Consider the following 26,174-nt stretch of genomic DNA (forward strand, 5'->3'; position numbering starts at 1 on the left):
AGAGAGGGAGAGAGAGAATCTTAAGCAGGTTCCATGCCCAACGTGGAGCCCAATGCAGGGCTTGATCTCACGACCCTGAGCTGAAATCAAGGCAGGCACTTAACCAGCAGACCCACCCAGTTGCCAAACCATATTTTTTAAGTAGGCTCCATGCCCAATATGGGTCTTGAACTCACGACCCTGAGATCAAGAGCCACATGCTCCACAGACTGAGCCTGCCAGGTGCCACAGTCATCTTAACTGTTTTTCAGCGTACACTGAACAAATTCTATCTTTGTGATTTTGGCTACTCAGTGTACCTCATAAGTGGAATCATACAGTATTTGATTTTTTGTGCCTATCTATTTTGCTTAGCGTAATGTCCTTACAGTTCATTCATCTTATAGCATATTGCAGAATTTTCTTCCTTTTAAAGGGTGAACAATATTTCATTATGTGTGTGTGTGTGTGTGTGTGTGTGTGTATATATATAAACACCACATTTTGCTTATCCATTAATCTGTTGATGGACATTGGGTTGTTCCCATGTTTTAGCTATTGTGAATAATGCCACTAGGAATGTGGATGTACAAATACCTTTTCAAGTCCCGCATTCAATTCTTTCGGGTATATAGCCAAAAGTGGGATTGCTGGATCGTATGGTAATTCTATGTTTAATCTTTTTTGAGGACCTGCCATACTGTTTTCCACAGCAGCTATACCATTTTACGTTCCCACCAACAGTACACCAGGGTTTTAATTTCTCCACATCTTCACCATCACGTGTTATTTTCCGGGTTTTTGTTTGTTTTGTTTTTTGATAATCCATCCTAACACATTTTAGGTTGCCTTCATTTTTGAAAGTTGTTTTCACTGGGTATGAAATTCTCGGCTGATAGGGTTTTTTTTTTCGCTGTAAGTTAAAGATGCTTCACTGTCTTCTTTCCTGCATTGTTTCCAACAAAGCAACCTCTCATCCTGATCTTTGTTCCTCTGCGTGGAACATGTCTTTTTTATTTCTGGCTGCTTCTAAGATTTTATCATTAGTTTTGAGCAATTTTATTATGATGCCCCTTGGTATAGTTTTTTTTCCTAATTCTTGTGCTTGGGATCCATTATAATTTTCACCAAATTTGGAAAATGTGGGGGTCATTATTTCTTCAAGTGTTTTTTTCTGTCTCCTGCTCTCCTTTGAGGACTGTCACACATCTATGAGACCTCTTAAAGTTGTTCCAGGGCTCAGCTCACTGATACACTGTAAACATTGTAAAAAAATTTTTTCTTTGGGTGTTTCATTTAGGAGCGTTCGAATTGCTGTGTCCTTGAGTGCACTGCTCTTTTTTCCTGCAGTGTCTACTTTGCTGTTGATCCCAGCCAGTGTATCTTTCATCTCCGATGTTGTTTTCATTTCTAGAAGTTTGATTCGGATCTTTTTACTGTCTTTTTAACATCTCTACTTAATTTTTTGAATATAGGGAATATAGTAATATAATTACTGGTTTATAACAATTATTTTAATGTTCTTGTTTGCTAATTTTAATATCTCTGCCAAATCTGGGCCTATTTTATCAAAACAGATTGATTGATTTTCCTCCTTTTTTTTTTAATTTTTTTTTTTCAACGTTTTTTATTTATTTTTGGGACAGAGAGAGACAGAGCATGAACAGGGGAGGGGCAGAGAGAGAGGGAGACACAGAATCGGAAACAGGCTCCAGGCTCCGAGCCATCAGCCCAGAGCCTGACGCGGGGCTCGAACTCACAGACGGCGAGATCGTGACCTGGCTGAAGTCGGACGCTTAACCGACTGCGCCACCCAGGCGCCCCTGATTTTCCTCCTTTTATGAGTCAAATCCTCCTGCCTCTTTGCATACCTGGTAAACTTCGACTGGGTTCTAGACATTGTGAATTTTACCTTGTTGGGTGCTGAATATTTTTGTGTTCCTGTAACTCTTCTTGAGCTTTGTTCTGGGACACAGCTATGTTACTGGGAAATAGTTTGATCCTCTTGGGTCTTGATTTTTCAGGTGGGGTCAAAGCAGCGGGTAATCTAAGGATAGTTCTTCCCCATTGCTGAGGCAAGGTCATACTCTCCCCATTGCCTTATGAACCCCGAGGTTCTCCAGTCTGCCCTGTGAGAACAGATATTCTTTCCTTCCCTGGACAAGCCCTTGGCATTGTTGCCACTTTCCCGAGCCTCAGCCTCAGGTAACTTCCTTATGTGTATGCACTGATCATACTTCACTGAACGCTCAGTGGGCATCCTTTGCGGTTCTTCGAAATTTTCTCTGTGCAGTTCTCCCCTCCAGTGCTGTGTCCTGCAAACTCGATTCACCTTGGTCTTCTGCGGCTCTCAACACAGAGTTCACCGGGCTCCACTGCCTTTCCCCTCCCTGCACTGCCTGATTCCAGGGAATTAGGCTGGGCGTTCACAGGGCTCCCTTTGTTTCCTGCCTCCCAGGGGTCATTAACGTCATTGCCCGATGTCCACGATGTTGAAAACTCTCGTTTTGCTTATTTTGTCTGTTTCCTGCTTTCAGGCAGCAGGGTAAATCTGGTCCCTGTTGCTCCATCTGGACTAGAAGCAGAAGTACACGTTGGCATGTTAATGTGTCTATTAAAAATTGTGTTTTCCAAGAATATTTAATGGCAAGGGATGATGGTCATAGTGTTAAATTTTAAAAAGCAAAGCAGAAAAATATGTGTATGCGTGCCTGAATTTGTGTGTTATGTGTGCGTTGTATTACGACATGCAAAATAGCCATACATGCTGTGGGAAAAGACTGAAAGTAAATACACTCCAGTATTAACACTGATAGCTAGGATGACACGAAGAAGTAGGATGGATGATTTTTGTCTTTATCATATATGCGGTTTCTTTCAAATAAATGAGCACTTCTATAATCTCAAAGAAAAATAATCTAAATATTAAGTGTAACGATATTTGAAAGGACGAGATTAAACACTAGCAAACCCAGCACCAGAAACCCCATTCACTGTAACGAAAGCTAGTGTCATATTCTAGAAAGAAGCCATAAACGGCATGTAGAAATCCTGTGTGATTGTGTGAGAAGGTTTGGGATGACACCTTCTGTGTGGAGAAGCCCCCAGTAGCCCTTGCAGCCTCCTTGTGACCCAGGGTCTCTCTTCTTGTGTCAACAGATTGTCCGTGTGGAACCCTTGGTGACCATGGGTCAGGTGACTGCCCTGCTGACTTCCATTGGCTGGACCCTGCCTGTGTTGCCCGAGCTGGATGACCTCACAGTGGGTGAGGACTATAGGGTCAGAGCTGAGGCACCGTGTTGGTTCAGGGGCCGCCACTATTCCATCCGTGACAGAAGCCACCACCTCTGTCCACCTAGCACCAAAGGCAGGGCGTTCGCTGCCTACCTTTCCATCTCTGAGCAGCTCAGGTTATTAGGCAGCACCTTCTCCTCTCTGGTGCAAATATGCGTCCCTGTGACTCATGTCCGTTATTCCAGTTCTGCCTTGTAGAGTGAACACAATAAGTCTAGTCTCTCTCTTCTTCCTCAGGATTCATGATCCCCAAAGCTTTTCCTTTCCAGGGCAAACACCTTTAGCTCCTGTAACTATTCCCACAGAGCACGGCATCCTGCCACCCAGACAACCCCCCTTTTCATCAAGGTCCCTCTTAAGATGAATGAACATGGTTTTCTAAGCTGGGTCTGGCCAGAGGTGAGGGTGTGAACGCCTTTGACAGGCTCTCACGTCCGTTCCCCTACGCTGGGAAAGCCCTCAGGTCCTGTCCTAGCTCCTCCTTCCCTCTCCTCTCCAGATCCAAAGAGATGGGAAATCTATATCCCAAGCAGCCAGCCCTGTCACGTCTCCCTTGTGCTGTGAGCAACCCCAGCTCCCATGAAGTGCCCTTTACCCAATCCCCCTTGAACCTGCACCCCACAGCTCTGCCTGGCTAACACACGTGTCTCTGCAGGGGGCTTGATCATGGGCACGGGCATTGAGTCATCATCGCATAAGTACGGTCTGTTCCAACACATCTGCACTGCCTACGAGCTGGTCCTGGCTGACGGCAGCTTTGTGCGATGCACACCGGTGAGTTCAGAGACGGGGGACGTCCCACCAGCCTGCCCTGGGCATCAAGGTTCCGGGGGTTGGGGAGGGAGGGACCCTGGGGATGCTTCACTTCAAACACACCTGTTCGGTCTGGGCCTGTATTCATAATAATCACAAAGATTGATTGATATAGCCCCTTACACATGCTCAAATACTATTATAAATGCTTCATATGTTTTAAGCCATCTAATCCTTCGATAACTTCCTGAGGTAATATTATTAGCCACATCTTATAGATAGGAAACTAAAACACAAAGAGGTTGATAAACCTTCCTGGGACACACAGCGAGGAAATCCCACACAGCTGGGATTCAAACCCAGAATATCAGGCGCCCAGATCAATGCCCTTAACAAAGTATCACTCCGTTCTGCCTCTCTCAGGGAAGTCAGGCCTGAGCCACAAAGCTCTATGCCATATGCTGTGAGGTGTAACTAAAAGTGGCAAGAGGGGTGGTTTGGAAAAAATAAAAGATAATTCTGCCCGGAGTGGGATGCAAACATTTAAGGTGTTTTACCCTAATGAGCGGGACGGGATTGAGACTTTAAACAAACTCAGATTGCCGAGCCTATCTAAGGGGCCCCTGGATGGTAGGGACAGAGTGACTCTTTAAAGGAAGATGGTTCAGAGAGTGACCAGGGTCGGTGGTCCCACAGAAGAGAGTCCGGGGCAGGCTTGAGAGCACTGGTCTTAGACAAGGATTCCCACCAATTCAGCACGTTTTCTGAAACACTTGCCTGGGCCCAGCCTTCCAACCTGTTTATTACCAGCAGAGAAAGGAGACAAACATTCGAGAATCGCTCCCCTTCTCTGAGGCCCATTTTCCTCACCTGACAAATGCATCATCAGGAGGAGATGGTAGATGCCAGATGTGAAGCTCCTAGTGTAGAAGCTGTGTACCTGGCAGATACCCAGTTATTACAGCTGCTGTCTGACAGTGTAGTGAGGTGGGGGCCCAGATGGCCCACTTCCACTGTTCCAGAGACTTCTGCCAGCCTGCTGCCGAGCTCCCCTGCTCCAATCCCCTGCCCCAGTGCACCCCACCCCGCCCGCACCAAGTGCATACAGCATGCGCAGTGACCACACGGGACTGTCCTCTTGGGTAAGGGCCAGACAAAGCTAGACGTTTCCAAAAAGCGCTTTGTTAAAATCAAAGAATCTGAATTAGAAGGACCAGATGAGAAGTCTCCAAGACAAATACCGAAACGAGAAATGATAAGGTTAGAAGCGGATTGCAGAACCAGATGAGGTCTTGCGGGAAGAACGCTGGGTCGGGACTTAGGTGACCCTGCCTGAGCCCTGGCATCCCTGTGCTGACTTGTGGGATGCCTCGGGTCACATGGGAAGCCCTGCCACTTCTTAGAGCCTCACTTTCCTTACTGTTCAAGTGGGAATGTGAGTGCTCTGGGCTGCCAGGGCGGGGCTGGGGGGTGGGGTAGGAGAAGGTTGGATTTCACAGCTAATGGACTGCGAAAGCCTTGTAGGTTTGAGGAATGGCCCATTTTGATGTTTCTGGGCTCCTTACTCGGGTTCACACGATGAGATAGTGACAGCAGGAACTTAGCCGAGGCCCTGGGTCCTTTGCACCCCGTTGGCTGTGTGCCACAGTGCGGGGTCCAGGGATTCAGCCTCTCAGCATGTGTTGACTCTGACTCCCAGTCGGAAAACTCAGACCTGTTCTACGCTGTGCCGTGGTCCTGTGGGACCCTGGGCTTCCTGGTGGCCGCCGAGATCCGCATCATCCCCGCCAAGAAGTACGTCAAGCTGAGGTTTGAGCCAGTGCGTGGCCTGGAGGCTATCTGTGACAAGTTCACCCATGAGTCCCAGCGGCCGGAGAACCACTTCGTGGAAGGACTGCTCTACTCCCTGGATGAGGCCGTCATCATGACAGGGGTCATGACAGACGAGGCAGAGCCCAGCAAGGTAGGCCAGGGTGTCAGCTGCCAAGGACCAAGGCCTGGGGAGAAGGAAGGCCTGGGTGGGCTGGGGCTGAGCCTGTTCCCCCACCCTGACCCTGGCAGCACATTCTTTGAGGCTGTGGCCTTGGTCAGCCCACCTGGGGTTTGGACCCTGAGATCTAAAGTCAGAGCTGTCTGGGGCCCCTGGGTGGCTCAGTCAGTTAAGCGTCCGACTTCGGCTCAGGTCACGACCTCACGGTTCGTGAGTTCGAGCCTCGTGTCGGGCTCTTTGCTGACAGCTCGGAGCCTGGGGCCTGCTTCACATTCTGGATCTCCTTCGCTCTCTGTCCCTCCCCCGCTCATGCTGTCTCTGTCTCTCAAAAATAAATAAATGTAAAAAAAAAATTAAAGTCAGAGCTGTCTGAGGGATGGAAGCATCCATTTACTCTGCCCTGACCCCCTGCCAGATACGTGCGTGTCTCTTGATAGGTGTAACCTTTATCTTCACTGCAACCGCACTGTATACATGAGGAAACCGAGGCTCCGAGAAGTCATGTAAACATCCCCCAATGCAGAACCGAGATTTGAAGGATGGATTTGATGCCTCGGAATCTGGATTGATAGCCGTTTAATGTATAATTTTTAATAGCAGCTTTTTCGGGATTTGTATTCCTGAGAGACTTGGAACGTGTAAATGAGTGAAAGGAAGGAAAAGACCCAACCTGTCTAGAATATGTTTATTCTACCCATAACAATATTGAAGTGTATAAAGAAAAGGGAAAAGTTAAAGTGGGTCTCTTTACCCCAGGCTCACTCCCAGAGCAACTACTTGTAACACTGTGCATTCTTTTTTTTTTTTTTTTTTTTTTTGAGAGAGAGAAAGAGAGTGCACAGGGGAGGGGCAGAGAGAGAGGGAGAGAGAGAATCCTAAGCAGACAGAATCCTCTGCACTAACGGTGCAGGGCCCGACTTGGGGCTTAAACTCACAAACCATGAGATCACGACCTGAGCCGAAATCACGAGTCCAACGCTCAACCGACTGAGCCACGCAGGCGCCCCATCCCTGAGCATTCTTCAAGGTGTGTGCACGTGTGCAGGTGGACGTGCCCTCCTTTCATGCCATGGTGTCCCGCGATTGCATGTAAATATTTGACCCAACCCATTGCTCAGCGATGAACATTTATCCTGCTTCAAGTGTTTTGCTCTTACAAATAAGATTGCATCAAAGATTCTCTACCATCTCTCCTTGGCCTCTTGTGCAAGCAGTTCTGTGGGACTGAGTCCAAAATTTGGAATTCCTGACTTAAGGGTTTGAGCATATTAAATACTGACAGCTGCAAGCAAACAGTCCTTCAGGAAAGTTGTGCTTCTGTCCGCTTCTGGTGACGGCATGTGAGAGTGCCTTTCCCCCACCTTGCCAGCACTGGATAGGATCGCGCCTTCATTTTGGCCAATCTGATAGGGTTAAAAATAGCATCTCGTTTTATTTTGCAGCTTTTGGGTCACGTTCGAGGTTAGAACATCTCTTTGTCCAGTTTTTCAGTTTGTTTGTCCTCAGCTGTGATCGCCTGTTCAAATTGGCATTTTCTGGTTTAGTGTGATGTACGCGTTTCTCCACGCGGTTACGTTGCCTTCAAAACGGTCATTTCATGACTGTTGAACATCGTGTTGAGCTAACGCCCTGTCATTTACTAAACCGTCGCCACACAGTTGGAAATAAGTTGCTTCCAGTCTTTCCTTATTTCAGTTCATGTAGCCATGAATATCTTTTGTCTGTGAAGGGAATAATATCTGAAAGTACATTGAAGGATAGGTACTCTTTAGCCTCCTGATCTATACTGGTATACTTAAAACGTTTTAAAATTGTAAAGGACTGAAAATCATCTGGTACAATTCCTTCTCTAAACAAAGAAACAAGGCTCAGAGAGGGAAAGAGACTTCTCTGAGTCCACCCAGCTAGCATGGGGCAAATTTAAATTCAGGTCTCTGACTTCTAGTTCAGTGTTATAATTTAGCATCATTCACGTTGACCGCTGTGCCCTGTGCGCGGGCGCCGTGGTGGGCACTTGCCATGTTGTCTCTTCTCGTCTCCCAACCACTCCAGGGCGGGTAATGGCTCCATTTTGCTGGAGGAAGTATACAGTGCTGAAAGCAAGGCTCGGGGAGGCTAAGAACCCTGCCCAGCGTCCGCCCAGTGTGTTGGAAGGAGAACAAGCAAATTGGCAAACAGTGTACAGGATGACCCTATTTTTATGGATCAGTGTGTATGCGCAGAAAAGAAAACCGAATACCCCGTGGTGTTTGTAGGTTCCTCTGGAGGGTGAGGCTCTAAGGGGTCTTCTCTTTCCAAGTTGCATATTTCTGCAGTGTTTCCAGTGTCCACAAGGCGTTTTCGTCGCTTTTGGAATTGGGAGAAAATATTAATAGATTTTTTTTTTTTTTTTTTTTTTTTTTTACAATGCTCACACTCCCAGAGTCCGCCATTCAAGGTTCTCTGCTGCCCAGGTTTGGCCTTGTTGTACAACAAGGAAAGGGGTTGAGTCCTTGCTCTGCCTCTTGCCAGCCCTGTGGCCTCAGATGCTCTGTTCAACCTTGATGGCTCTCAGTGTCCTCATCAGCGAGACGAGGACGGCTCTGCCTTGCAAGGTTGTGGAAGGGATAAAGAACGAACACATAGGTGCCAGTGACACCTGCCCGGAGCATGTTGTTATGATTCTTCTCCTCCACGAGCTACCATGGGGCTTGCTCGTCTTGCCTCTGCTCCTGCCTTTACCTCTCTGAGGGTCCCCCGGCAACATCCTGCCCCTCCTGCCTGGCCTCTACTCTCTGCTTTCTCCTAACCCTTTGCTGTGCCCCAGCCAGGTGTGATCTCACCTCACCCGCCCCATCAAACTCAGATGCCTCTCCCACCCCCTAGAGAAGGTGGTCTGACCCGGGGCCTGAGGGCAGTGTGTGTGTGTGATTCCGAAGAAGCACGGAAAAACTGCCACAGAGTTTATATTTTTACTGCCATTTTACATGTGAAGAAATAGGCTGAGAGGGTGACCTGCCCAAGGTCAGACGGCGGGTGGCTGGGCCAGGGTCTGGCCCCAGGTCGGGAGCCGGCGCTCCTTCCGGGCCGCCAGCCTGCCTCTCTCCTAAAGCATCTGGCCGGATGTCATTTCCTGGGTGAAGAAGGTGAGGCCCAGGGAGTCTAAGTCATCCCAGGGCACACGGCTTGTGAAGTCCTGAAGCATTTAGGACTGAAGCAGACTGGCTCCCTATGAGATTCAGGCATTGAGGGGCCACGGGCCCTGGTGCCAGGGAATCTTGAGGTTCATTCTCTGAGCGTCCTTCACCGATGGGGGCTGCCTGGGGGAGCGCAGTGCCCAGAGGGTCGTGAGGCCCGCTCTAGGCGGCAGGGAAAGTGCCACAGTCAGTTAGTGCCGTCGGTCGTGGGACCCGGTGACGAGGGGTCAGCCTGGCGGGAGGGAAGAGTGCTCCCTGCCTGGAGCCGTGCGTTGTTCAACGTTTGCCCTTTTGTTTTCCCAGCGAGGAGGGGCAGCAGCCGGTGCGGGGAGGGGTGGCTGAACCCTCTAGGCTGTCAGGAACTGGCTGTCAGGCCCTGGGCGCACCGCGTGACCACGCTCCGCTAACAGGATACCCGCTGCGCTCAGCCTCGCTGGGTTTTCAGGAGTCTCGAGGGTGGTAACAGACATGAAAGCTGTGAAAAGGCCAGGGGTGCGGAACCGAAGCCGGGTATCACCGTCACACCCTTGGTGGCGTTCGGTCCCCGTCTGTAGCTGACACGATGCCCTCTGTCATTGCAGCTGAATAGCATTGGCAGTTACTACAAGCCCTGGTTCTTCAAGCACGTGGAGAACTACCTGAAGGCAAACGAGGAGGGCCTGGAGTACATTCCCTTGAGACACTACTACCACCGCCACACCCGCAGCATCTTCTGGGAGCTCCAGGTGAGGCTCGGATTTCCCAGGAGTCCCGGCCTGCCCCGGCCGGCTGGGCAGGGAACCAGGATGGCTAGCATTGCAACCGCACTGTCTCCCTGGGGGAAAGAGCAGCTTTGTCCCAGGGAACCAGACACCCTGTTGCACGGCGACACGGTCGTTCCTCTCCGGGGGAACAGACCGCTCTCACTTAATAGCAGGCTGGCATCGAGCGTCTGCCACCGAGTGGGGCGCGGGGCCAGGTACCTGGCAGAACTGACACCTGTTCCATCCTTGAGGGACGGTAGCCTCGCCAAGCTGACAGACTCTGGCACCGTGAAGGGCCGCGGGAACAGGAAGCGGAAGCAGCTAGTTCTGCCTAGGGTCAGAGGTGGCTGTCAAGCTTGGCCTTGAAAGGTGAGCGAGAATTTGCTTTTGTGCATGGAGGAGTGAGGAGCAGTGACATTTGAAAGAGGGGTGTCGGGAAGGCCTCTCAGGGGGTGACTTGTGAGCAGGGACCCGAGCAGGGGAGAACAAGCCAGGCAGGGCTCAGGGGGAGAGCGTTCCAGGCAGAGGAAGAGCCAGAGTGTGGGTCCTCAAATGGGCTACGTGGGTTCTTTTTTTTCTAAGTCATATAACCGAAAAATAATCATTTTAATGTATAGAATTCAGTGGCATTTAGAACCTTCATGATCTTGTGCAACTACCACCAAAGTTGCTGAGGGCCTTTGGAGGAGAGAAACGGCGGTCGGGAAGCACCAATGAGGCAGCAGGAAGCAGTATGAGCCCCCTCCCTCACCTCCATCCACCCCAGATGGTCGTGGGAGAGGAAATGATACCGCCGAGGAGGCCTGCAGGGGCCAGCCAGGCTCCAGCTGAGAGCAGGGAGAGGAAGACAATATTGAGAGAAGAGATTGAGAACGGGGGGGGGCTTTGCTGATGTCAGACCACGAGAGCAAAGGGGAGGGCCTGGGAGACAAGGGGGTGTTGCATTGCAGTAGCAGGTAACAGGTAACGGGGCACCTGGAAGCCCCTGGTGACTAGGTTAAACAGGGGTGACAGGCCTAAAGGAATTAAGCCCGGTGGTCTCCTAGGAGGAGGTGGTCAGTTCTAATAGGTCTCTCGGGCCAAATGTGATGGGGCCGTGGCGCGAAGTTGGAGGAGTGAGGCATGGAGAGTCATCAAGACCGGGGGTTCGGGGATTCCCCCACCTCCGTTAGCCCTCCCTCAGACAGTGTCAAGGCCCAGCAGTTGGCGGGCAGTTTTGCCAAATGCGGGAGACACCATAGGGAGTGTCTTTGTTAAGAGCAAGGACATTAAAGAGACAAGAGAACGAGGACCAGCAGAGGACACTGGGGAGGGCATCCGAGAGGTAGCAGTGACGTGCAGTAACGCGATTGCTCCTCACGCGTTAGCCGTTGTGCCAGACCCCGTGCTCCCATGATCTTGATCTTCCTCACAGCCCTGGGAGGGGGAGTTCTCTGGTCTTTTCCACTTTACAGATGGGGAGACTGAAGCTCAGGTCTTCCAAAGTAACGCAACTCAGTAAGAGATCGAGTATAATAGCAACTACCCCAAACTTAGAGCATTAAAACATCTGCCAGATTATGACTCTCATTTTGGTTCCGTCACAGCTTTCTGAGGGTCAGGGATTGGGGAGTGATCTGGGTGGCTCTGGCTTAGGGTTGCAGTCAAGCGTCATCCAGAGGCTTGCCCAGGGATGGAAGATCTGCTTTCCAGAAGGCTCCCTTGCACGGTTGTTGACAAGAAGCCTCCGTTCCTTGCCGTGTGGGCTGCTCGAGTGTCCTCACGACAAGGCAGCAGGGGCCTCGGTGCCTGTTATGACCTGTCTCCTCACTCCACCAGTTCCCCCCACCCCGTGCTGTTCGTTAGAGCAAGTCCAGCCCACGCTCAACCAGAGTAGCAAAGAATTTGTGGGCTGTTTTTTTTATTTAAAAAAATTTTTTTAATGTTTATTTACTTTTGACAGAGAGAGAGAGAGAGAGAGACAGAGCATGAGTGGGGGAGGGGCAGAGAGAGAGGGGGACACAGAATCTGAAGCAGGCTCCAGGCTCTGAGCTGTCAGCACAGAGCCCAACACGGGGCTCGAACTCAGAGACCGCGAGATCATGACCTGAGCCGAAGTCGGACGCTCAACCGACTGAGCCACCCAGGCGCCCCAGAATTTGTGGGTTTTTTAAGATTACAGAGTTAGAATTCATAATAAGGTTCGTCTTATATTTTTGTGCTGTTAAGCAGTGGCTGTCCGGCCTGAAGTTAAAGGCAGAATCTTGTATGATGGGTGATTTACAATGGACATTTGCACACAGGGCATCTGGGTAGAGCACCACAGTGTCCACGACAGTGGGATTGCAGAAGCTGGGACTTCTAGAAAGAAGGGGTAATAAACCATGTCACCTGCAAGTCTTTTCCCCCTCCCCTGAGGTTAACTCCTCCTCCAGGAAGCCCTATACCCTAGTTCCTCCTTGCTGAATCCACCCTTTAATCAACAAAACGTGACCTGGCCTGGGTGCTGAACTGCCCAGTCCGTTCCTGTCATACGTGGGCCAGCCCTTCCGTCACCCAGCTCAGTTAATCAGCAATACCTGGGGTCAAGGCCAGCTACGTGATCTGCCGGGCCCAGTGCAGAAAGCAGGGGAAAAGTACCATCAAAGGCACTAAATGATAAAGCCTTTTCTTTTCTCCCACAGTCTCTCTCTTCATAAATATTTGCTATTTAATGTTCTAAGTAAAGAAAAATTAATAACTTAAATTATTGGAATGACTTTACTGTTCATCTTTTAAGTACAAGTATAAGAGCGTTTAACTCTTCGTGCATATGAATTTCGTTCTTAATGGACCAGTAGAAATGCTGCACAAAACCAACTCAGCTATTTTTATCTCCCCTCCCGGTGACATGCACATTCCACGAACACTCCAGGGCGGCTTACTAACAAGTAAGGAAGGACTGAAGAGGAAGAAGACTCTGAGCAGCCCCCCCTTTCCCTTCCCTCTTATGTCCTCATTGCCAGCCGGCGTAAGTGGCTGGCTAATACAGGGAAGTAACACAAGTAGGAAATGTTACATGGGGTTCTTGGCTGTTCATGTTTCTTAGAACGTCATTGCCACAGGGCCTGCCTTTGAGGTTTGGGGTCCTGGCTCAGGCCAGGCCCCCTGGATCTGTAGTGGGGCCCAGCATAGCAGAACAGGCCAGTAGCAGGCTGGGCCCAGGTAAAAGTCAAGGGCAGGCAAAGAGCAGGGGACCAGGAGTGAAGCCAGGGACACGGGACCTGAGGTCACTCAGAGGCAGAAAAGATGAATGATGGGGCGGACAGGTGGGAAAGGAGAAGGGCGGGACGGGACATGCTGTTTAAAACTTGAACTTTTCTGAGGTTGAGATTTGGGGAAAGGAATGGTTCTAGCTGACCCTTGTGGGCAACAAAGGACTGTTTTTAGGGGAAAAATACAAAAGGCGCTTAAACGTGAGAGAGGTGATGGGTCCCACTCGTCATTAAAGACGGGGTGGAACAAAACTACAGGAGTCTCATCTGTCACCCTCAGGATGACGGCGAGGCAGAAGTGGGAGAACGCTGTTTGGCCTGAGTGTGGGGAAACAGCGCTCTCTTGTGTTGTTTGGGAGGGTATAAAATGGTACAAAGTCTTGAAACAGTATCCATTGAAATTGCATATACTCTTTGAACCAGAATTTTCCACTTCTAGGGATTTATCTTACAGGTAAATGAACGTGCAAATGGGCAAAGATACATATACAAAGGACGTTCGGTGGAATAGTCTGGAAATAATCTAAGTGCTCATCAGTAGGGAACGGATGAAATCAATGAAGGAACATCCATATAGGAGAGCAATGATCCGCAAACATTCTCTGTGAACGGCCGGATAATAGTTAGGTTTTGTGGACCATGAGGTCACTCTAGAGGCTCCCTCTACCCATATAGACAATATGTAAATGAATGGGCCTGGTTGTATCCCAGTAAAATGTTATTTGTGGACCAGATTTATCCCAGGAGCCCGAGTTTGTGGGTCCCTGCAGTAAGTACGGTGTTAGGCACCCACGACCAAGCATGTGTGATGGCTCTCTGTGTGCTGATGCACAGGAGACAGTGATGAGCAGGAGGCTGTTAGATGCCATCTGTGAGCTGTCTTTATTTGTTGATTTATTTATTTTGAGGTGGGGGAGAGAATGAGTGGGGGAGGGGCAGAGTGAGAGAATCAAGCAGGCTCTGCGCTGAGCCCCAACTCGGGGCTTGATCCCACGACCCTGACATCACGACCTGAGCCGATATCAGTCAGCCTTTCACCTGACTGAGCCCCCCGGGCTCCCCAGGGAGCTGTTGTTTTTTAAGCCCATCTGCTTGTCTGTGCACGAGATGTCTCTGATTCCTAACGGTGGTTGCGTTTGGGGAGGGGAAAGAAGTTGGGTCGGGGAGGAAGGAAGTGGGTTCGGGACTAAGGGAGGAAACGGGGTGAGGGACTACGGGAAAGGAGGCCTGACCTTTGGACTGCTGGGATTTCTGCTGTGGGCGTGTGTGGCTTTTCCGAAAGCAAGCGAGGGAACAATAAAAGTCGTGCTGCGCATTGCGCTCCCGTGTCATGTGCCGGGACTCAACAGCAGAGCAGAGCGCAGACGGGTCCCTCCCGAATGGGAGCAGGCTGCCAGCGGGAGAGCCGCTTCCAGGGGACAGGAGGGAGGAGTCACTCAGCCTCCAAACTCAGCACCCTGCTTCCTTTGGGAAGCCACCACTGACCCCTCTGCTGATGTGGGCCCTGCGTCTTTTAGTCCCAGCTCTCCCCACACGGTAGTCCCATGACCTGTCTCTTCATCACCTGAGGACAGGGACAGGGATCACCCCAGCGACCAGCATGGAACCTCCTAATTGTTGAACGAGGACAGGAATGTCCTTGGCTTCAAGAATGGGGTAGCAGGTGGACAAGGACACTTGGGAAGACAGACTTGGAGCAAGAGGAGGGGGAAGATACTGAGCTGGGGGCCAAGGTCTCCGCTGTTGGGGCTGGGCAGGCTTGCCAGCTGGTGGGAGCCCTGGAGGAGCTGGTGGGCAGCGCAGGGTGTGGTCGAATTGGGGGGGTAGGCTGTGAAGGGCCACAGGCACGAGAAGAGAAGTGGCTAGTTCTGCTTAGGGTCGGAGGTAGCTCTCAAGCTTGGCCTTGAAAGGTGACGAAGAACTTGCTTTTGTGCATGGAGGGGTGGGGAGCGGTAACACGTTGAATAGGAGTCAGAGAAGGCTCTCGGGGGATGCTGTGAACCAGTGGGCTTGTCGATGACCCTGAGCCAGACCTTGCCCACTCCAGTGAGAGCCGCCCCTGGCTGTGCGACCTCAGGGAAATTGCTTAAGCTCTCTGAATATCGCTTTTCTCGTTCAACAGCATGTATTTTTCAACCACTTATGAAATGCCTGCTCTGTGCCAGCCACTCTGACTCCAACAAAAAAACAGCAATTATAACTACCTTATTTTGCTCCAGGCACTGGGCTGAGTGCCTTCCAGTTGGTATTTCGTTGTTCCCTCAAGTCCTGTTTTACAGATAAGGAAACAACGCTCAGAGAGGTTAAGTAACCACCCCAGGCCGTCGTCGCAGTGGGTAAATGTCCGAGCTGAGAATCAAACCCAGACCCGGTTGGTCAAATCCCGGGTACCACCGTGCCCCTCCTGCTGGAAGAGTGTGCCCCGTCACGCTTTCCCCGAGCACGGACCAAGGACCTGGCCCTGACGCATGGAGACACAGCCTTCGTGGGCCTGTTGTCTCTATCGCCAGCCTTTGTCTTTCAGGACATCATCCCCTTCGGCAACAACCCCATCTTCCGCTACCTCTTTGGCTGGATGGTGCCTCCCAAGATCTCCCTCCTGAAGCTGACCCAGGGAGAGACCCTGCGCAAGCTGTACGAGCAGCACCACGTGGTGCAGGACATGCTGGTGCCCATGAAGTGCCTGTCGCAGGCTGTGCACACCTTCCACAATGATATCCACGTGAGCCGGGGCAGGGACTGATCCTGGGCACGCTTGCCCTCTGGGCCTCCGTTTTCCCAGCTGTAAAACGGGCCTGCTCAGCGATGGCCCTGATGGGGAGCCCTGATGGCTCAGCGAAGGCATGGGGGCTGCTAATGAGCACTTCTGTGAGCACATTGTGTCCACTAATGCGGTGAAATGGAGGTGCTCTCGGCTGCGGCCTGGGGGATTGGGAGTGAAGCCAGAGAGGGGGTTCCCTGGGGAGGGGTGGGGTGGGGTAGGCCAGCCGTGAGCCTGTCACCTGTTGGAGAAAAAGCACCAACGCCCCTCTCCCTGGTCCACCCAGGTCTACCCCATCTGGCTGTGCCCGTTCATCCTGCCCAGCCAGCCGGGCCTGGTGCACCCCAAGGGAGACGAGGCAGAGCTTTATGTTGACATTGGAGCCTATGGGGAGCCGCGGGTGAAGCACTTTGAAGCCAGGTCCTGCATGCGGCAGTTGGAGAAGTTCGTCCGAAGCGTGCATGGGTGAGTGGCCCAGAGGGTGGTGCATTTCCTCTGGCCCCAGAGTGCTGCCACAGGGGTGTAGAGCAAGGGCCACGGTGATCAGTCCCGGGGCCAAACCGGCTGGCTGCCTAGCGAGCGTGAGGCCCCAGCAGCCTTGGTTTGGGAAGCACCTCGCGAAAGTACAGAGGTGGGATTGCAGGGGTTCTCACCCTTCTTCCTCCACTCCTCCTCGCATGAACACACCAGCGTCCCCCAGCTGCTCGGGCCAGAGCCCCACCATCACCCTGCTCCCCCTGCCAGAGCAGATGACGCTGTGGTTTTAGATAGGTTCGGGGCTGCTGCTCCGGGTCGGAAGAGCACAGCTGAGGAGGGAGGGGTTCATGACTTGAAAGCCACGCCGGGCCCTGGACGGCATCGCTCAGAAACTGGCCTGGAACAAACGCTTGATGCCTTGAACACGGACACATCTCAAAATAATTAGCTGATTGGGAAACACACACACACACACACACACACACACACACTCAAAACAAAAGCCAGGATAAAGGAGACTTGTCTGATTCCATTTACACGAAAGTCCAGAATCCATGGGGACAGAAAGCAGCTCTGCCTGGGTCAGTGGGGGTGACGGACGGCACAGGGGCATGAGGAAAGTTTTGGGGGTGATGGGTGATGGCCCGTGGTCATGGGCTGGATTGAGGTGACAGTTTCAAGGTTGTATACAAATGTCACACTGAGTCAAGTTGTACCCTTTACATATGGGCAGTCAATAAAAAAAAAAAAAAAATGAAAAGAAGGCAGCCCAGTGGCCCCCTCGGCAAAATGGGGGCGAGCGTCCCTTTGCCGCCCTCCACCACCAGCTCGGTAGGGGGGTTGAATGAGAGATCCTCCAGGAGTACTTCCCGTGCCACAAGGCGTGTGACGCGTGGGGGACAGCTGGGGTCCCGCGGGTCCTTTTCCCCTCCCTGCAGCCTCCCCTCCTGTGCCCTGCAGGTTCCAGATGCTGTATGCCGACTGCTACATGAGCCGGGAGGAGTTCTGGGAGATGTTCGACGGCTCCCTGTATCACAAGCTGCGGGAGCGGCTCGGGTGCCAGGACGCCTTCCCCGAGGTGTACGACAAGATCTGCAAGGCCGCCAGGCACTAAGCAGGGGCCGGCCCCGAGAGACACAGACATGTGGGTGGGCCCCATCCCCCAGGTGCAGGAGGCATCTTCTCTTCAGGCAAGCTTGCTGGCCCTCCCAGATCCACCCTTCCAGAAAGAAACCCCTCCAGAGATCTCACCCGGACCACCCCAGCGGCTCCCAGGGGCGGCCGAGTGGAGTGCAAAGGACATGGGCTCCGGAGTCAGACATACCTGAGTCCAGTTCCCAGTTCCGGCACTCATTAGCTGTGTGACTCCGGGCAAGTCACCCAACCCCTCTGAACCTAGCTCTTTGCCCGTTGAAAGGGGGCAACAGTACCCACCTGCAGGCCACAGTCATCCAGGTCGAGCGCCTGTCTCCTCGGAGGTGCTGGAAACGTGTAGCGGCGGTTACTATGGCTTCCCGTTCAGCACCTCATCTGACTGGCGAGCTCGGATTCAGCGCCAGGTCCAGGAAGGCTCCGTGCGAGGTCACCTGGGCGCAGGTTTGGCTGGAAGGGTTGAAGGGATGCCCCAGAGCTGGACTGCGGGTGCTTCAGTCAGCCAGAAGCACTCCGCGCCGAGAGAAGGAAGGCTCCTCTCTCCCCCTGGGCTCTTGGGAGGGCAACAGATGGGGCAGGCAGGCCCAAGATGTGCTGTGCCAAAGGTCCCAGTCCAAAGTTCCCTCTGCCGCCCTTAGTAATGCCCTGCCCCTTGCCCCTTCCCGCTTAGGCTTGCGGGCCCATCCCAGCCACCCCCCACGTCTCAGAGAGGACCTTGTCCTCAGAGAAGACAGCACGGACTCCTGCCCTAGCCCAGGTGGAGCGAGTGGCTCCCGCTCTGAACTGGGTCCGGAGATCCTGGGCCCATCCTTGGCTCCTCAACCCTCCATGCCTCATCTGGTCCCCAGAGCGTGCCTAGACATGGTGGGGGTGCATCCACGCTGCTCTGCGGCATGCGGTGGGGGGTCAGGAGTGGACCACACCAAGCAGGAAAATGGAGACTTGGTGAGGATTCTCGCTGTGGGGCCGGAAGGAAAGACCATCAACTTGATTTCTCCAACTACTCATCCCCCTTCGTTCTCCCCCACCCACAGCTGTAGTTAATTTCAGTGCCTTACAAATCCTAAGCTCAGAGAAAATCAGCTCCGTTTCCCTTCCAGAAGGAAGGGAGCCTCCCCAGGGCCTTCCCAACTCGTTAAAGTTTGATTGTTTATGCAACTCCATCTGAAGAACCGCCCGGCCTCAGCTGAGGACCCAGAATCTGAGAAGGAAGTGTGTCTTGTGGGGAGCTGGGATTAAGCCAACTGTGCCAGGCGGTGACATTCTGAGAGAGAGCACAGCCCGAGAGGCAGGGGCTGGCTTTAATTCCCTGTTCCCTTGTCAGCAAGCCATGCGACCGTGGGCAGGTCATTTAGGCCTCTGAGCTGTGGCCCCTCATTTTACCCTGTCGGTACAGCCGAGACCTCCCCGGGCCCTCCTGCTGTGGGAGCACATGCCTGTCTTAGTGTGCTTGCAGCGTCCCTGGAAGGTCAGGTGAGAAATAAATCCTCCAAGTGAACACTTGGGCTATCTCTCAAGGTCCTTCCTTGGGTCCGAGACCAGCTGTCATGTCGCTTTCAGCGAGGTGCACCTGTGGCTTGCAGGGAAGTGTCTGTCCCGTCTCTGTAAGTTGCTAGAATCCTGATGGAACCAGTCTCAACACACTGCAAAGTGTCTTAGCGTGGTCCTGTGAGTGCCGGGCGCGTTCATGGCACTCAGAAGGCAAGGGAACCCCCCTTACCCATTTGGCCCCATGGGTGGGGGGGGGGCGGAACGTGAAAACAAAATAAGAAACCTCATTCTCCAGCTTGTCTGCAAAGCATGTGAATTCTGGCTTTAGCTCTCATGTGGGCCCCTGTGCTTCCCACTCGGTGCTAAGCTGATGATCCTACTTCCTGTAGAGGAATGGTTTGCCCGAGCAGAGTAACCCATCAAATAAGGCTCTGTCCTTTCACCAGAGGGGTCTCCATCCTTAAGCCGCTGGGACTGTGGCCAGAGATGCCAGCAGCCTCTATCATGCTAGATGATAGATAGTCCTAGGATAACCAAAATCCTGCCCTTCGCAGACCTCCCCTGGAAACTGGAGCTTGGAGGGGAAGGTCTTGGGATCACGCCAGCCTCAGGTTAATGTTTTGCTCCAGTGATCTCTTGCCCGGAAAGGGGTAGACTTCCAAGCATGGCGAGCCTAGCTACCGGCACTTTCCTGCAGCCAGTCCCATCACTGTCCCTCCGTGTGGTGGTTTGGGGTGCAGTGGGTGTGGAAAGTGAAGGAATAGGCCTCTCCCCTCCAGAGCCCCGAGTTTTTTGGCTGGAAGGATGCATAGATCAGATATTGCTGGAAGGGAAGGGAGGGGGTGGGGATGCGCGTGGCAGTGCATGGTGTGTGGTTATTGTTTGTCCGGTGATCACGGGGACCAAGGGGAAAGGCGCGGGTGTCCCCCAACAGGCTCTTGGCTGCAGGCGCTGTGCCCACTGTCTAGAACACTTCCCATCCCCGTGGCTGTGTGGCTGCTGCTGCTGCTGCTGCTGCTGTAAAAATAAAAGCGTTACCTGGAAATTAGCCTTTGTCGTTTCTTGCTTTGGGGACCACAACGTGGAGTCAGGCTGGGGCTCAAGTCCCGGGGCAATTTCCCTCTCTGGACCTGCATGCCCGGGGATGAGGGCTGAAAGACAATATGGGGGGCGGGGGTGGTGCCAAGTTTGTCTCGCGCGATTTTCCAACCTGTTTTCGAGTTTGGCATAGGTCACAACGTGACCTGGCATAGGTTTCAGTAGGAGCCCTCTGACCTCAGCGGGGAGGGTGGAAGCCAGGAGACCAGCAAGAAGGGCCCAGGTGAGCAGGGATAGTAGCTCAGATCAGGGAGGGGACTGCTTGTCAGACATGGTTGTCGGGAGCTCTGGGCTACAGTGCTGGCTTGGTCACTGGAACCCCTTCCTTCCAGCTGCTGGAGCTGGGTTCCCCAGCCTCCCTGGCACTCAGATGTGTCCTCGTGTCTGGGCTCATCGGGATGCGAAGAGAAGTGGGAGAGACCTCCCACGTGAGGTTCTGGCACGTTCCCCTTCCATTAGCTGGATTCCAGCGACAGCCAGGACATAGGCTGTGGCTGAGTCACAAGCAGGAAGGAGCCCGAATCCCTGAGTAGCCGTGTGCGGAACTGCCCGCCGCCTGTTCCGAGGGCAGGAAATAACGAACGTTGTGGCGGAGTCACTGTGCACGTGGGACTGTTTGCTAGAGCTCTTCGATTCACCCTAGTTGGCTGTCAGGCCAAAATGAGCAGAGATGTAAGAGCTGCGTTTAGGACAATAATGTTTTAGGCAAACACGTGGATATACACGATGGACATCTTCCTAAATTACGGGTGGTACGAAAGGTCCCATCCTGAGGTTCTTTGGGAAGAACGCTTCGGAAATCTTTTCCAGTTCGGTGTCTCACAAATCTGGATTTTGTGAATTCTCTTTAAAGGAGGAGAAATCTTTAGTGCTCCTTAAAATAGAATTCGTATTTCACGCCTTAAATATCGCCCTGCATTGGAACAGCACACGACACACAGTATCGTATTTAATCTTAATCCTGGACCCAGAGCAGGCCCGTTTATACCTGCTCAGGCCAGGAACGGGAAGCTCAAGAAAGGGCAAGTGATTTGCCTGAAGGCCACGGGGAAGCTATTAAACAAGGATGCAACCCCGTCATCTAATCACAGCCTCAAGTCCGGGAAGAGCCTTAGCCAGCGCCAGGTGAGACAGATCTCGAAGCTGTGAAATGAGGCCCCGTGGCTGAGCCGCACACACAGCGGGTGGGCGGGAGGTGAGGGTTCCCGCTCCGCTCCGTCTGCTGAGAAGGGAGGCAGGGAGCGTTCTGCTTCCTTCCAGGGCAGTTCCTTCCACCAGGAGCCCCTCTTGCCTGAACAGACCCTCAGCCCACACCTGCAGCGTCCGTGCACTAACATTCATGCAATCGGTTTTCCAAACTCAGCTCACGTAAGAAAAATCACTACGCAAGTTAAATGTAGACGTATTTTTTAAATACACTTTCGTGGGGTGCCTGGGTGGCTCCGCTGGTTAAGTGTCCGACTTTGGCTCAGTTCGTGGGTTTGAGCCCCACATCGGGCTCCGTGCTGACCGCTCAGAGCCTAGAGCCTGCTTCAGGTTCTGTGTCTCCCTCTCTCTCTGCCCCTCCCCCACTTTCACTGTCTCTCTGTCTCTCCCTCTCTCTCAAAAATAAATATTTAAAAAGTTTTAAATATGCCTTCTAGTTCTATCTTGGTTATTAAACGGCCTATAGGTTTCGTCTGGCATGACTAATTAATGCCAGTGACTGCTCTGACAAGCTGTGTTGAGAAAATAGGTTTTGTTGAGGTCTAGGAAGGGGTATTTTGATGGTGCTAGGGGTTGAATGTGTCCCCCACCCCCACCCCCAAAATTTGCATGTTGAAGCCCTGATGTGATGGTATTGGGAGGTGGGGCCTTTTGAAAGTAATTGGATCATGAAGGTGGAAACCCCAGGATGGGATTAGTGTCCTTATAAGAAGAGACTCAGAGGGGCGCCTGGGTGGCTCAGTTGGTTGGGCGTCCCACTTCAGCTCAGGTCACGATCTCGCGGTCCTTGAGTTCGAGCCCTGCATCGGGCTCTGGGCTGATGGCTCAGAGCCTGGAGCCTGCTTCCGATTCTGTGTCTCCCTCTCTCTCTGCCCCTCCCCGTTCATGCTCTGTCTCTCTCTGTCAGAAATTTCAGAAATTTTCAGAAATTCTCAAAAATTTAAAAAAAACGTTAAAAAAAAAAAAAGAGACTCAGAGATCTAGCTCTCCTTCTGATCGCCGCCATCTGAGGATACAAGATGTCCATCTGCAAACCAGGAGGAGGGCTTTTAGCAGATACCCGATCCGCCAGCACCTTGATCTTTGACTTGTTGACCTCCAGAACGTTGAGTAATAAATGCTTGCTGCTTAAGCCACCCATGCTATGGTAGGCTGTCATAGCAGCTTGAACTGCTGAAGTCAGATAGTGTGAAGATTGTTGACCCAAGGGAACCAGAAATAGCTGAATCCTGCCCTGTCCATCACCTCTCCTCCCCATGGGGTTCCCTAGGGAGCAGACCTAGGGAATGATTTTTGTAATGGGGCGCTGTGAGGTAATAGGAAAAAAATATATAGGTCTCTGTCCCCAGTTCTTGGCACACGGTTCCTAAAAATCCTTGTAATTTCGGAAGCGATAAAAGCACCAGGAACATCGTTTATTCTAATATCTGGCCTTTGATCCTGATTCCTGACTCTGAGCTCATAATTCCCTTGGAATTTCCTGGGTGAGAGGAGGGTCTTTTGCCCTAACGAGGCAACTCTGGGTGGGCTCCTGGTGGGCTCCTGGATGGGGTTCTGAGGGTCAAGTTAGAGAAAGTGAAACTCTCTTTAGGGCCAAGGGACCACGGCAGGGCCAACAGCAGGACCCAGGCTTGCTCAGGCTCACGGTAGGCAGCGAGGAGCCCACGATTACAAGGATTCAGGATGTGAGCTCTGAACAGAAGGGGCTTCCCAGAGCCGCCTCTCACCTGGCCTGGCTGCTATGCCTGGGGTCACTGTGGGCTCATAGTACGAGGCACTGCATAGGGTTCATGATGGCCAAAACCATCACTCTCAGGTATTGATGAGGAACTAACACAGCCAAGAAAAGTCTCATCCTATTAACTATGCTAGCTAAAGCAGTGCTGTGCAACCTAGGTAAGCTTGTTCCTTCTCTGAACCTCAGTTTCCTCCTTTAAAAGCTAGCTGTGCTTGATCGTGCTGACGTATTAGATGACCAGCTACCTAGTTGCAACAGGCCTGCCTATGTGAGATGCCCACTCATTGTTACGTTATCTGTGGTCCAGGTTGCAAGGTTGTGCCAGAGACCTAGGTCTGGTGGCATGGCCTATGAAAGGCAGCTTTTGCCCTGCTCAGGGTTGCTCACAACCTGGCAGGACCTCATATTGGACTGGAAGAAACTGCTAGCCTCCCAAGCAACCAGGGGGATGCTAGATGCTGATATCACTTTTATAAGGTTTAGGTGCCAGAGTACTCACCCCAGTCTTTCGTGGACGACTGCAAGAGACTGAACTAGGCAAACCTCTTCCCTGATGTGGAACTCTTTTCTCCAAAGCCTTTAGTCCAACGTATAACAAACAGAGTTTGTACTTTGGTTCAAACAGAGCAGGGCTAAGAGCCCAGCCCTCATGGAGCCCTCCAGCCTTCCTTCCCCAGTGGTCCCCGGAGGCCTCAGCAGAACCCAGTCAACAAACCTCAGCGTTCCTGGTCTCGTACGGCCCCGCCCAGGCAAAAAGTCAAAGGTCACAGGAGCCGGATTTCAGCTCAACATCCATCCATAGGACTCTTTACAAGCATGCCTGCCTGCGCTGGAAGGGATTGTCTTGGAGGTGTGTAAGAAGCTAGGCAGAGAGTTATTGTTGTGAAAGAAAGCAGTAATCCCAAACTGAGATGCCCAAACCAGCGGTGTGGGAAGGTGACACAATGTGATGCCAGAAAAAATATTTCTGCGCGTTCTGGTCTGGGTCAGAAGCACATCTTGAGGCAAGGATTTCAGTGTAAGTAGTTTATTTGGGAGGTGAAGAAAACACCAGTTGGTGGAAGAGGTGCCAGCCAATAAAATGTGCATTGCCAACAGGTTACCACTGTGGGCAGCTGGAGATGAATTGTGCTGGGAAAACTGACAGCCAGAATAAAAACCTACACCTCAGAGTCAGATCCCACAAGGGGTGAGGGAGCTGGGTGCTTATATTCCAATTCCATCGGTCAAATCTGAGGGCAGCTCCCGGGGGGGGGGGGGGGCGGTGGTGTTAATTTATGTGGCACTTCCCCTTCCATGGAAGGAAGCTTTCCATGGTGGCCAGAGAACCCTTCACTCCATTATGGCTGGATGTCCCTTCTTAGCATACGTGACTTTAGGGACACATAGAAGTTCCTTGGTATTTCAAGGGAAAAGTACTTCAAAGAACTGCCTGATTTAAAGTTGTTACATAGGTTTCTCTTACAAAAAGGCAAGCGTTCCAAAATCGCTGACCTGCTCTATGCTGACGGTGACTGTCAGTAATATCACAGCCAACAAATATACTTGAAAAAAAAAGTACTTATTCTATAAGGCCAATTCATCTTTTTTTAAAAAGTGTAATCACGGGGCGCCTGGGTGGCTCAGTCGGTTGAGCGTCCGACTTCAGCTCAGGTCACGATCTCTCAGTCTGTGAGTTCGAGCCCCGCGTCGGGCTCTGTGCTGATGGCTCAGAGCCTGGAGCCTGCTTCGGATTCTGTGTCTCCCTCTCTCTCTGACCCTCCCCCGCTCATGCTCTGTCTCTCTCTCTCTGTCAAAAATAAATAAAACATTAAAAAAAATTTTTTTAATAAATAAATAAATTTTTTTTAACAAATAAAATACATAAATAAAAAACTTTTTATTTAGAATTAATTTTACTTATGGAAAAGTTGCAATGATAGTTCAGAGTTCCCACGTCCCCCTCACCCAGCTTCCCCTAACATTAACATCTACATAACCACAGAATTATCAAAACCAAGAAATTGACTTAAAGTGTACAATTTGGTTAGGCTTGATAGTTGGATATAGCACAGTTGTTTATTCATTCATCTCTTGATGGACATTTAGGCTCCTTCCAGTTCGGGGCGCCCACAGATAAAGTGGCCAGGAGCGTCACAGTCTCTGTATGGACTTTTGGTCTCATTTCTCTTGGGTAAATACGCAGGACTAGATTATATGGTAGGTGTATGGTTAGCTTTTGCCAAATTGTTTTCCAAAGGTGTTGTATGACTTTGCATTTTCCACCAGCAGTGTATGAGAGTTCCAGTTGTCCCACATCCTCACCAACACTGGGTATGGTCAGTCTTTTTTAATTTTACCTTTTTTAATACGTGGGTAATAGTATCTCATTGTGGCTTTAATTTGCATTTCCTTAATGACTAATATATATATATTCCGAATATAAGTCCTTTATCAGATCTATGATTTGCAAATGTTTTCTCCCAGCCTATGGCTTGTCTTTCCATTATCTTAATAGTGTCTTGGAAAAAACAAAAATTTTTTAATTTTAATTAAGTCCAATTTCACGATTTAACAATTTATTCATACCATACCAAAGTATCCTCTATAGAATAACAGTTAAATTTGCATCTAAGAAATTTCTGCCTAACCCAAAGTCCAGAGATTTTCTTCCTATGCTTTCTTCGAGAAGTTTCATTAGTCGAGGTTTCACATTTAGGGTTTTGATTTGTTTTGAGTTAATTTTTGTATATGATTTGAGTCATTGATCACAGTTTATTTTTTGCATATTGATAATCAACAGTTTCCCGCACCACCTGTTGAGATCATTCTTTTTCCACTGAGTTGTCTTTGCACCTTTGTTGAAAGTCAGTTGTCCATTGGTGTGTGGGGCTGTTTCTACATTCTCTGTTCTGTTCCTTTCATCTGTCTATCTTGACACCAATTTCACACTATGGAATAAGGTAATGTTATTCCCCCAGATTTGTTCCTCTTTTTCCAAGTTGTTTTGGCTATTTTACGTCTTTTGTATTTCCACATGTTTTAGGATCAGTTTGTCAATTTAAAAACAATTACCGGGATTTTGATTGATATTGCATTGAATC

The 26,174-nt window shown here is 51.1% G+C and overlaps 1 protein-coding gene across 1 annotated transcript in view; it reads left to right on the forward strand.

The window, feature by feature from the left end:
- DHCR24 (24-dehydrocholesterol reductase) overlaps nucleotides 1-20,063 on the forward strand; it is a 28,456-nt gene extending 8,393 nt beyond the window's left edge. The window contains exons 3-9 of the mRNA XM_047084901.1: nucleotides 3,139-3,244; nucleotides 3,929-4,047; nucleotides 5,726-5,989; nucleotides 9,774-9,917; nucleotides 15,693-15,890; nucleotides 16,216-16,394; nucleotides 17,367-20,063. Of these exons, the coding sequence (XP_046940857.1) occupies nucleotides 3,139-3,244; nucleotides 3,929-4,047; nucleotides 5,726-5,989; nucleotides 9,774-9,917; nucleotides 15,693-15,890; nucleotides 16,216-16,394; nucleotides 17,367-17,520 (1,164 nt within the window). The 3' untranslated portion in view covers nucleotides 17,521-20,063. The remainder of the gene's footprint in view (nucleotides 1-3,138; nucleotides 3,245-3,928; nucleotides 4,048-5,725; nucleotides 5,990-9,773; nucleotides 9,918-15,692; nucleotides 15,891-16,215; nucleotides 16,395-17,366) is intronic.
- Nucleotides 20,064-26,174: the final 6,111 nt, after the last annotated feature.

Source organism: Lynx rufus, unplaced genomic scaffold (genome assembly GCF_022079265.1).
Source record: "Lynx rufus isolate CCGP_SWC_20201006 ecotype Redwood Valley unplaced genomic scaffold, mLynRuf1.p SCAF_2, whole genome shotgun sequence".
Classification (NCBI taxonomy): Eukaryota; Metazoa; Chordata; class Mammalia; order Carnivora; family Felidae; genus Lynx; species Lynx rufus.